Source organism: Zalophus californianus, chromosome 6 (assembly GCF_009762305.2).
Source record: "Zalophus californianus isolate mZalCal1 chromosome 6, mZalCal1.pri.v2, whole genome shotgun sequence".
Taxonomy (NCBI): Eukaryota; Metazoa; Chordata; class Mammalia; order Carnivora; family Otariidae; genus Zalophus; species Zalophus californianus.
Window position 1 is genome coordinate 5,050,516 of NC_045600.1, and position 12,001 is coordinate 5,062,516.

Here is a 12,001-nt window from a genome sequence, read left to right on the forward strand (position 1 = left end):
TGGAAGGTTCTGAACACAGGACTGACACAACCTGATCGGACATTTTAAAAAGAGTAACAAGCGAAGAAGCGGGAGCAGGAGGACAAGGCAGACAGGAAGCTGGCGGGCCGGTCACAAGGCCGCAGCGGTGAGCTGGTTGTGAGCTGGTGACAGCACGGACCAGCTTGGTGGCACTGGAGACGCTGAGAAGTGGTGGGACTCTGGCAGACTTTGAGGGAGAGCTGAAGAGCTCCCCCTGACGGCTCAGACATGGACAGGAAGAGGAGTCAGGGACGACCGAGCCGCCGGAAGGAGGGCCGGGCTGTGGACAACTAAGGAAGGTATGGCTTAGGAAAAAACAGGAGAACGGTGTTAGATGTGTTAGGTTTGAGATGCCTGGTAGACTTCCAGACAGCAACACCAACCAAGCAGGGAAGACATGGACCAGTGTGGGGAAATGTCAGGGTGGGGAGGTATATGCTTTGGGGTTGTCATACCCCTGAGCTTCTGCTTTCACTGATGTTATGTGGCTTAGAGTTACCATGGGCGAAGCAAAACTAACGGTGTGTGGGACTCTGGAGAGGCACTCACCAATCCAGTCCTGCGCCTTCCCCATCCCTGGCCAGCCCAGTCGCCAGCTCCTGTTGATGATGAGGCTTACTTGCTTGCCGCAGCCTGACAGTCACTGAACCTAAACACCTGTCTGGTGGACTGCAGGGCCTGGGAAATGAGAGGGGCGAAGGCCGGCTTGGGTTCCACACTGGGTGGGCTGTCCTGGCTCCAGAACTTCAGGTCTTCTCCTATACCACTCATTTTGATTCATTTCCATAATCCAGTGAAAGAGCAAGAAAAGTTAAAACACTTCCCAACACTAGATATGAATCTGAATAAATAGCTGGCTGGAGTTTGAACCTCAACGCTTCCATAAAATAGACTCAAGTAGTGACTTCCCGTTTTCAGGTGACTCACACGTTCCAACTGGGGATTTTACCACATTCCTTCTAGAAATAAATCAGAGTAAGTATCAGGAATTCTGAAAAAACAGTGGTTTCTGATTTGGGTTTCCATTCTCCCTTGTGAGATTAGAGAGCCAAAAATCACACTGAAAACTGTTTACTCTGGGGATAGCAGGGAATGTAGTCTGCATCCTGGGTCTAGAAGGGGAAGGAAAACTACAGAGTGTTCCACAAAGCTGTCTCTAGGGGTGCTCAGAAAGCAGTCTCTGCGGTGTGTAGGAACTGGTAAATGTTTACTAAACTACGAATCCAGTAAGCTTCTCATGTAAGAAGTTTTTTTTAAAAAGGTAAAAACATAGGTGAAGTGTGTCTACCACAAAAGCCAGCTAGAACAGCTTGCCTTGGTGTTAGAACAATACAGTCTTGAAGTCAATGGCAGGCAAAAAAAGACCCTAACCATCTGGAAAATGCTGGCCCAACCACTCAAGCTCTCAGGATTCTGCAATGTGTGGGTTTGGCCCCAGCAAACCATTATGATCATCAGCACATTCTAGAGTGTGATCACCTGCAGAGATTCCTTACGAAAGGTGATCAGAGTTCTCCAGCATTACAGCAACTGGCGTGTGTTGAGGAGGTCAGCCGTCAGCTTTTTGACATGCTCTTCTGAACTAGCACACTCAACGGGCACCATGGCACCAACATCAGGCCTGCACCGAGCTAGCCAGATCACTTGCTTGTTTCTCCTTCCTTATTAAATCCTCTGAAAACGAACTGCTTATTTATTAAGGCCTTACTGTGCACCAAGCAGTTTTAGGCACAAAGGAGACAAAGTTAAAAACACAGGAGACTCGAAAGCTCTCAAGGAACTCATAGTCCAATACAGAATAGCGGTGTGTATGTGTGTTCATCCAAATGAACGTGGCCCGTGTGCTCTCAGGGTTGGGGTGTGTACATGGAGGAGCATGTGCGTGCATGAGGCCAGTAAACACGTGTGCATAAGCTGACAGAGTTGCCCCCAGGTCCTCTCCTCCATTATACTCACGTAGAAAGAAGGATATAATGTATAAAGTAAGTTCATGTCATCTCATTTAATTCTAACAGCATTATAGACTTTCTTATAGAAAATTCATACAGAAATTTGAGACTAAAAAAAGATCAAGAAACCTTGCCAAGTCCACACAGGCCGTACATGGCAGAACCTGGGTTATAAATCATGGTCATAGTTTAACCTCCCATGAGCATGCCCGCTTCTGGTCCACTTGCCTGAACTTGAACTGCAGCTTCCGGCTCTGCATTTCTTTCCTCCCTGTACCTCCCTGCCTTTGCCTCAGACTTCCCATCTCAATAATGACAGTCTGTCTGCGCTCCCCAAGCCGACGGTTCTGAAAGTCTGGTCACCAGACCTACAGCATCAGAATCACCTGGGAACTTGCTAGAAATGCAGATCCTCAAGCCCACCCCGGACCTACTGCTGGACCTGAGACTCTTGGAGGGGGGCCCAGCAGTGCGGGTTTTCCCGGGCCCTCCAGGTGATTCTACTGTAGAATAGACCTTGAGCACCACCCTGACCTAAGCTAAAGAGCTAAGCTCCTCGACAGTGCCTGTGTCACCCCACCATGTTCACTTGGCCCCCACACATACAAAGCCCGTGACTAAAGAAGAAAGCCATTTGTCTGGTACCTGCAGCAGTCACAAAATGCAATCATACCCAGCAAAGTTCTTCAGGACCAGCCGAGGTAAAGCTCGAAGCACAGGTAACAGACCTCTCCTTTCTGGTCCACTTCCCACAGATGGCCCCACTTTCTCAGTTCAGCTGTACAGTACAGCGGCCTTCAACCTGACCCCCTTCCAACTCATCAGACCCAGCTTTTGGGCTAGGAGCTCAGCAAAGTGGGAACAGGCTTGTTGATACATATCCCTCTTCCCTAACCAGGAAAGGAGGTGAACAGCTCCAAGCTCTGCTTAAGGCAGTTAGCTAAGGCTTACTCCATCTAGAATCAATACTAACAATAAGATATGAACCTCACAATTGTATTACTTTCTACAATCCCCAAAACTCCTCTGTACCTCTCAGAAGGATCAGAAAAGCTAATTTTCAAACTGGGATTAGAACCCGGGACTCCCAATTCACTCTCTATGGACCTATCTACTGTAACATGTCAAGCAAAAAAACAAATTCTTGTTAGTTATCTAGTGGAGCCACGATAAAACAGTTCTGGTCACCGTGTAAGAGCACAGGCCCATGTCACCAGAGCATGCTGCCACAGGGAAAGAATGTCCTTTTCACAAGCCCGGTCCATTAGAAATCACGCAGAGACACTCTCTGAAACAAAGGATAACTTCCTAGATCCAGAGCTTCAAGTTTACAGAAAGGGTGGGGGACAACCCTTATAGCCCTGCTTTTCTACGTGCAAATCTGGGGATCTTCTTATCCACTCCCTTGATTTTGATAAAAAGGTCTCTAATTTCCTCTTACAAATAATGAAAGGTGGTTATTCTATTATCATTTTAATGTCTAATGCAGCAACGTCCTTCAGAGGGAACAAAAAAGACCCGCAGAGACAGAGCTGAGGTCCCCACGCAACCACCCCCTTGCTCATCGATATGGTATTTACACTCTGTTCTAAAATACACTGAAATTCCATTTGAGAAATGAGAGGCTGCCGGAGGTTAGGAGCAGACACACACATACACACTCTCTTCCATATGTTCCAAAAGGTGGAAATATGCACACGAACGATCAGATCACCCTCCCATTCTGCCTCCTTTATTTTCATTTCTTAGAAACTATCTCTGCTCGAACATCCCTTCCCACATTCATACCCAGAGACAGATCCGCGGAGAGGAGATGGAGGAGAGAGAAGGAATAAGATTCACAAAAGACTAATTTGGAGCATTGATAATTACAGCAGCTGAAGAGCTTACAAAAGCAGAGAAGGACCCTGCTAACAAAACACCCATCAGGGCACTTCCCAGAAAACTGCCCAGGCATGAGATTACTATTAACAATGAGGGAAAAATCAGAGCCAAAATCAAATCTCAACTAAGCGGGCAGACTTGCAGAATTTTTCACCTTCATTGCTATGATTAGCATTTTTTAAAAGAGCAGTAGACTCCATGAGTTTGACAAAGGAAGAAAAACAAAAGATAACAAGAGACTCATTCTGGATAAACAGTTTGCTATTCTGCATTCATAACTCTACATCATCCACAGCGGCTTCAAATGAGGCACAAGGTGGGGTCCTCAGCAAATTTACACACGATCAAACCAATTATCCACGCTGCACTTGTGCATGCAGTAAACACCCTCCACCTGCACCACCTCTCTGCCTCCCACCCCCACAACCGGGATCAACCCCAGCAAATGCAGAAAAGAACCCTTTCTTTTTGGGTGAGAACCAGCCAGAGCCTAAGCTGTCATTACACAGCAAAAACCTAGGGAGAACAAAAACCCAGCGGCAGACTGATGTAGGAAGCCCAGAACGTACCTGAATTCTTCAAATGCAAACATGACCTAGTCAGAGACAATTTCCTTAGATTGTCGGGTAGCCTTTTTGGTTCGGAGGACAACCATTTAGTCAGTCAGATGGTGCAAAGTGCAGAAAAAGAGGCGGGGTTTCCACACCCCCCCCCAATATTCTGAAGTAAAAGGCTTTCTGCAGACGGGGGCCTGCAGCTTCCAGCTCCACCAGCTGCTGACAAGCGGCAGCTAACAGGGGAGGCAGCCAGAGACCATGTGACCATTCAGCAAGTCTGATTAATGCAGTGTATGCTTAGGCTCCAGGCTGGGAGCTGGATTAGCCCAGAGAAATAAGTCAAACCCTGGGCATGCCTGGGATCCTGGATGAATCACATATATGTCCCAGCCTCCCCCCACCAGAAATTTGCAGGTTGGGAAGTGGGAGGCAAAGGCCTAAAGGAATGTCACCGGCTCCACGGCGACCTGCCCAGTCACCTCATCAGCCGCTGCTGTCACCATTCAGGTATGGCCAGCTGGTCAGTGAACAGTATAGAGCGATACCAGGCTGCATTTTACTGAAAATTCTTCAGAGTTCTACTGCCAAACATTTGTTCAGCACACATGCATAAAACTGCTTCAGAATCACAGAAGTCACATTCTCTGCTCATCACTTTACCATGAACAGCATGACCTTGTAGGTCAACTGGGATGAATGATCTCATTGACTTAATTATTCATTTATTGAGTGTCTAATATATACCAGACTTATCAATTCCTTGAGGTACAAAAGTTACTATAATAATTTCAGAACAGAAGTTAAGAAAAAGGAAAAGATGTTAGCCAAAAAAAAAAAAAAAAAAAGAGAGAGAGAGAAATGTTTACCAGTTTGGAAAGCCCAAGCTGGCAAGATGCGGCTGTATTCTGAAACTTGCCATTAAAGAGATGTTCAGCATTTAGAGTGCAAATCTTTATAAAACAAGGAAGACAGATCTCAAATAAAAACCTGTGAGTCACTCCTGACTTTCTCCCCCTCACAACACAAATACAATCGGTCACTAATTCTCATTCAGCCCCCAGGAGGTCTGAGTCCAGCCCCTCCCGCCCCACGCCCTCAGCACCCCTCACAGAGCCTGCACCTCAGCGCCTCAGCTCCGGTCTTCCTCATTCTGCCCTTCTCTTGAACCTGATTCTGATGCCCCCGCCCCTCCCAACCCCGCACTAGTTCCTCGGGACCCATGGGGTTATGCAAAAATGCCTCAGCCCCGCAAAGAAAGTCTTATTTCTCCAACTCTTCCATTAAAACTCTTCACAAACACCCAAATTCAGGTAGACATTCCCAGTTCCCAAAATATGCCAGGACCTCCTTCCTCTGGTCCATGAGGCAACTGGCCCAGATTATTCCTTGTTCCCTGTGTGACCTGCGTCCTTTCACGCATGCTCCTGCCCCCAGGAGCCTGCATCACCCCCAGGACAGTCAGCTGCTCTCTCTACTGCCACTGACCCACTGCACAGCACTCCACCTGCCCCACACATCCCTGAGGCCCGTCGGGCAGGGACGTGCATTCCCAGAGCCTGGCACAGAGCTGGACAAAGAGGAGCCATTCAGTAAAGGTCTGCGGCAGGAACCTCCTCTCACCTCTGCCTTCCATCAGAGAGGAGAGTGATGGCAGTACAAGTATCCACACACGAAGGCGCTCTGGGATGACTATGCCCCTTCCCACGTTCTCGCTACCTTGAAGAGCAGCCAGAGTCCAGAGCCTGACTCAAAGAAATGAAGCGGTAACGGCAAACTGATCAGTGAAGACGATTTGGGGGGAATCCTGAGATCCCTCAAACCACACAGCAATCATCAACTGAGCTCATCCAGAATGCCTTGCCCAGTATTCCTGACAAGTCTCTGCCTGGGACCCTCCAGCGACAGCAGCTTCTTGGCAGAATCATGATATAACAGAAAGCACAAGAGATTCAGAGTCATTAAATAACCGAGTTTATGTCCCAGATCTGCCACTTCCTGACTCTGTGATCACTGGCAGGCGACTTGAGCTGTCCGTGCCCTGCTCCCCACATGCACAGCTGGAGGAATGCAGATGCTGCCCATGCCTCTCTCACAGGACGGCTGCTGGGACCCCACAGGGCTGCACCCTTGCAGCTGTGAGAGCTCCTTGTTGAGTGCATCAGGTTGTGGAATGTTCTCCATCAGTTACTGCCTCATAAGGCCGCCTCTCCCTGACAGTGCTGATAGCTGGAAGATCTTCTCTACGGTGAGACCACTCTCCTCAGTAAGTGTTCTGTCTGCTCACTGGTAGCTCATTTATTTTTTGGGTGGGGGTCAAGGTATTTCTGTCCAGAGTTCTCAGGACAAGCGATGTGTGTGTGTGTGTGTGTGTGTGTGTGTGTGTGTGTGTGTGTGTGTGTGTGTACATACATATATATACCATGTATGGATATATGTATAAAATCATTGTCCTAAATCCTAAGTTTAAAAAAGCAGTAGAGACTAAGACTTAGGAAGAGCAATTCACCCATACCAAATACAATGATATGAGGGTGTTATTTATTAAACTACCTTGGTACAGTCATAGATGGATGGGGGGTAGGGGCAGCTGGTAAGAAACCAGACACAAGCTTCTTGAGGGAAAAGAGATTTAGGGCATTCTGTTACCAGTCCTTCCTAGCCTCAAGGACGGGGCTAGTAAACAGCAGACACTCAACAATTACTTCTGACTGATAGAGGTGTTGGGTGGGCTAATGGCCAGAACCTATATTCTTGGCACTATCTGCAAGGTATAGGGAGGAGTAGCAGTGGTCTCAACTCCTAGACATCTGCCATGGTGGGAGCTGGCCAGATGTGCTTTAGCCTGGCCACGAGGCAGGTCCAGCGTAGCAGAGGCCCAGGGGATGGAGACCTCTGGACTTCATGTCTGTTTTGTATCAGTAATGCAAGAATCTCTTCTTGGAATGCTGATTATACCTTTCAGGGCAATTCATAAGGTGCTAGTACAAGGAGAGTTGGTGAAAAATCTCCAAATCCCAGAACCAAATGTATGGTAGACAAAATTTTATGAGATTCCCCAATTTACTAATAAGGAAATAGAGGCCAAAGAGGTTAAGTAACTTGCTCAAGGTCATACTGGTATCAAGTGGCAAAGCAGTGACTTGGAGCCAGGTTGGCTTAATGCCAGTGTGTGCCAGCCCCGTGCCCTCTCAGGTCCCAACACCAATGATCCAACAGCGGCAGGCACGCCGCAAGCAGGCAGCCTGTGGCTCCATGACACCGCCAGGCCATGGTGACCGTCTGGGGGCTCTCCTACCCGGCCGGTCCAGACTAGTGCCTGAATGTCATGGCCAGGCACACGTCTGTAAGGGCTGCAAGGGTGCTTCAGCTGCTGCAGGAAAAGCCAGAATCCTGTGTTGGCAGGGGACCAGATCTGGGATGGAGTCGGCTTCAAAGGCTAGGCACTCCATTTGATCACTGATAGCACCCAAGTGCCAGGAAGAGGGCCACAAGTGAGGGTCCGTGCCTCCTGACAGCTCCACGCCTCCCTCAACAGGCCGGGAAGGCACTTCTGTGACCACAGAATGTTAAAAAACAAAGGTCATCCCAGGTCATCTGCCAATGACTCAAGCCTCGACAAAGCCTGTTCCTGCCATGGGAACTTTTGGGGGTTTTTTTTTGTTTTTTTTTAATGTCCCTTACATGGGACATAAAGCTGATAAATGTAGAGGGTTCTGGTTGAAGGAGGAGTGGAAGGGCCCACAGTTCCTGCCACCAGGCTTTCCCCTCCCTCTGGCAGGGGCAGGCTGGGCTCAGCCTGAGAACACCTGGCTTACATGACCGGCAGCCCCCTCAGTGCTGACGTTCCGGATGCGGGGTGGGGTGGGGGCTCTCTGAGCTTGGGGTCCTCATACTCACCCTCACTAATCTGGACGCACCCCTAAGAATAAAAGCTGTCCTCTGGTCTGACTGCCCATGCAGGCTGCCTGAGGAGTCCTCAGAGAAACAAACATGGAGATACTGAATACAAACATTCACGGGGGGTGCTTCCAGGCCCCTGACAAGCTGGGAAAGCTAACAATCCTATGCACGCAGTAGGCTTTTGCTCAAAAACTTGTTGAATTCACTGAATGCGCCTTTACTGCAGTTGAATTAACTTTTCCAAAAATTTAAAAACAAAAAAAAAATCCCTTCTTCAATTGATAAGAAATGTGAGTCCTACACGCTGAACTAATTCTTTCCCCCAAATTACGTAATTCAAGCGAACTTCTACAGTGACATTTAGCTTTAAAATAAAAGTTTTAAATAAAGCCATCCCTCACCTCTATTTTGAGAATTCTATTTAAACTAAGAGCTACCCCTAAAAAGCATTCTACTACAAAGCAAACACAATTATATTTTTCAGTCTACCACTACTCAGCAGTAGGAGTTACTGGTAATTGTTTCTGCTTTCCTGTCTACATCAGTCTCTCTCAGCAAATAAGCACTCTCTAAATATCTGTGCCAGGTTACTGGAGATTCTCTTTGCATTCACTCAACAAACAGCTGGAGGGCTACTATGCTAGATGCTACTCCAGGTGCCACAGAGAGAGCAGTGAGTCCTCAGGCTCCCAGTGTCTGCTTCTAAGGAGGGAAGGCAGATCACGAATGAATGAAAACAAGATTATAAAGGACAGCAGTGTGCCACAGAGTGATGGGAGCTACTGAACTTAGCAGAGGTGACAGGAAAGACCCCCTCAGGGAGTGATACTTATGGTGAAATTTGAATGACAACCGGGGGACAGTTGTGCAAACCTCAAGGAAGGATTACTGCAAGCAGAAGAATCAGCTGAGGTGGGAGGAAACAAGCTTGGCTGTCACGCTCTCACGCTGTGTGGCTGGAACAGAGGAGTAAGGAACAGAGGAGAAGGAGAGGAGGGCAGAGAGGTCAGCAGGGCTTTAGCAGCCAGGGAAGCCACTGTGGAGTGTTAGGCAAGGGAGTAACATGACCGGATTTTCGCTTTTAGAAGGAACATGGAAGCGGGGAGACCAGTCAGAAGCTGCTGCAGCAGTCCAGGTAAGAGCTGACAGGGTCTGGACTCCGGGGGCAGCAGGAGGTAAGAGCAGAAAACAAGCTGATGGATTACAGGTATGTTTCAGAGATAGTCTTTCTCACAAGCTCATTGTTTCATGTGGTTCTCACGTTAGTAACAGAGCAGAGCAAAGATGGAAAATACTTCAACAGAAATACTAATAAGCATCCCACGAGGACCAAATGCCAAAGAAGTGTAAGTCTTCACCACTCTAGCCCAGGGCTGGCACCCGGAATCATTCAATAAATAGCTGTTGAATTAATGAGCCAGCAGTTTGTAGACGGAGAGAGAAGGTTTCATAAAAAGATGAAATTGGATGAAGTCAGCATCCTCTTTCTGGTGCAACCATCAGATAAAAGGGCAGATTATCCTTTTGAATAAACAAGCGCAGCTGCTCCAATGTCACCCAGACAGAACTTTGCCAAGAAAATCTTACCAGGAATAGAGGGAGAGTCACGAAGATAAAAGCATACAAAGCAAATTCACATACTCCATCAAGTACTTACTGGGCACCTGCCGATACGTCCAGCACCACACTCTCTGAGAGACGAGGAGGTGAAAGAAGATTCAGACACACCTGAGGCCTTTCTGACAGCTGGGAACAGGCCACAAGGCCTCAGAAAACTCAAGGAGAGTCACTGTTGGTAGATCATTACGAAGGTGCCTGCAGTCGTGACAAAGGATTTCATAGTTCCGGCGCGCAGCAGTCCGTGAGCTTGGAGTGTGAGCAGCTGAGCTGCGGTCTGAGCTCCACCCCTTACCAGCAGAGCAAGTCACTTTACCTGTCAGAGTGTCCGCTTACTCACCTATGAAATGTGGGTAATAATTCCTGGCCTGCTCCCTCACAAAGAAATTGCGAGGGCCAAATACAATAATCAGTGTGCCAGGGTTTTGTAAATCACATGTGCTAGATAAATAAATGATAATATGACCAACATTATAAATTGTAAACACATTATAAACATGCCTAACTGTGGGAATTCAGGTGGCTAGGCTGTTGCCCGAAGTAGGGTTTGACTTATTTGACTGTGAGGTCCTTCTGGCCCCAAATTCCCACAGTTAGGCATGTTTATAAACTCTCTTGGTCACTTGGATCGTCAGTTGCATTTATGGATCATCTAATTATGTGACCTGGATAAATACGTAAAATTCCTGTCTTGTCAAGACCTCAGTGGCACCAAGTGGAAAAGGGTGATTTCCTGTGTTGTTGATATTTTGAGAAAATCCTTCAAATGACTGAAGTAAATTCTAAATTATTGTCTGTTTTCTTAGGTCAAATCATCCTGAAATGGGGAGGGGGGATGCTATTTTCTAGCACTTCCAGCTTTCAGTGCTTCCCTGAATTCTCTCCGACTATCACACTTCCGGGTCTCTTAAAGACAAGGGACGGTCTGATTCAGAGGTGCTGATTCACAGAGCCCCTCAGCCTCCCCCAGATCTGGCTATTCTGAAGCACTTACCACAAGTAGCTCCAATCCCCCAACTTCACAAACCCACCCCATCACCCCTTTCCTTCCCACATAATAGCGCTTGGAAGTCACAAACCAAACCCACTACAGAGACACATACAAACCCAACCCACACTAACTGGCACAATAATATGAAGTCAAAGAAGAAATCGAGTGAATCAGAGAATGTCTTGTTCATATCTGTATTTTCCAGAGAGGGTATTGGAATGGAATGAATAAACTAATTAATTAATTAAATATTCTAAAGAACTGCAAGAATGAGAGGATTCCAAAGGCTCTGGCATGTTAAGTGTCTTCCAAGAAGCTAAGTGAGGAAGGGAATTTCTGGGACCAGTCCAGTGGGAGCCTTTGGAAGGCGGAGACTGCCTTAGTCCGATCAGGCTCTGGTGTAACAAAATACCACACCCTGGGGAGCTTGTAGACATGAATCTCTCACAGTTCTGGAGGCTGGAAGGCCAAGACGAGGGTACCAGCATGGTCAGGTAAGGGCCCTCTTCGAGGTCGCACACTTCTCTTTGTATCTGCACATGCAGGAAGGGGCCAGGGAGCTCCATGGGGTCTCTTTCATAAGGGCATTAACCCCATTCCTAAAAGCCCCACCTCCTCAGGCCATCACATTGGGGGTTAGGATCTCAACATGCGAATTATGGTGGGACACAAACATTCAGACGATGGTAGAGACCGAGTGAATGAACTATGTGGGAATTTCTGGCACCTGCTGGCAAGGCAGGGATGGGTATTTTATTTTGCAGCTAGGGAAGTAAAGGAGGGGTCTAAATAAATACATCTAAAACCAGACCACAGAGACGCGACGTCCATGCTGCCTTCAAAGAGGGGGGCTGCCCCTGTGTTTTCGGCACTAATCTTGACCATGCAACCCCTCCCAATAATACAAGCACTAAAAGGGAGAACCTTCATTTAACATGTTCTGTCTAGAGAAGGACTTATAGGGGAGACATATAATGGTAAAGAAACTGCATGAATATATGCCTCAGAGATCTGTTATTTGAGAAGTCCTGCTTTAAATTTTGTTGCCTCAAAAAACTAGTTTTTCTTTCTCACATTTTATT

At 47.5% G+C, this 12,001-nt stretch overlaps 1 protein-coding gene across 4 annotated transcripts in view; it reads right to left on the bottom strand.

Moving 5' to 3' along the window:
* EVL (Enah/Vasp-like) overlaps nucleotides 1–12,001 on the bottom strand; it is a 146,356-nt gene that overhangs the window by 107,110 nt on the left and 27,245 nt on the right. The window contains exon 1 of one of the 4 annotated variants that reach the window (XM_027569457.2): nucleotides 9,969–10,094. The exons of 2 other annotated variants lie outside the window; for them this stretch is intronic. Coding sequence is in view for 1 of the 2 variants with exons in the window: in XM_027569453.2 (XP_027425254.2) it covers nucleotides 4,424–4,446 (23 nt within the window). In the remaining variant the exon portion in view is untranslated. Of the gene's footprint in view, nucleotides 1–4,423; nucleotides 4,572–9,968; nucleotides 10,095–12,001 lie in introns of those variants that run through there. One more of the 4 variants, XM_027569453.2, reaches the window with a different exon arrangement.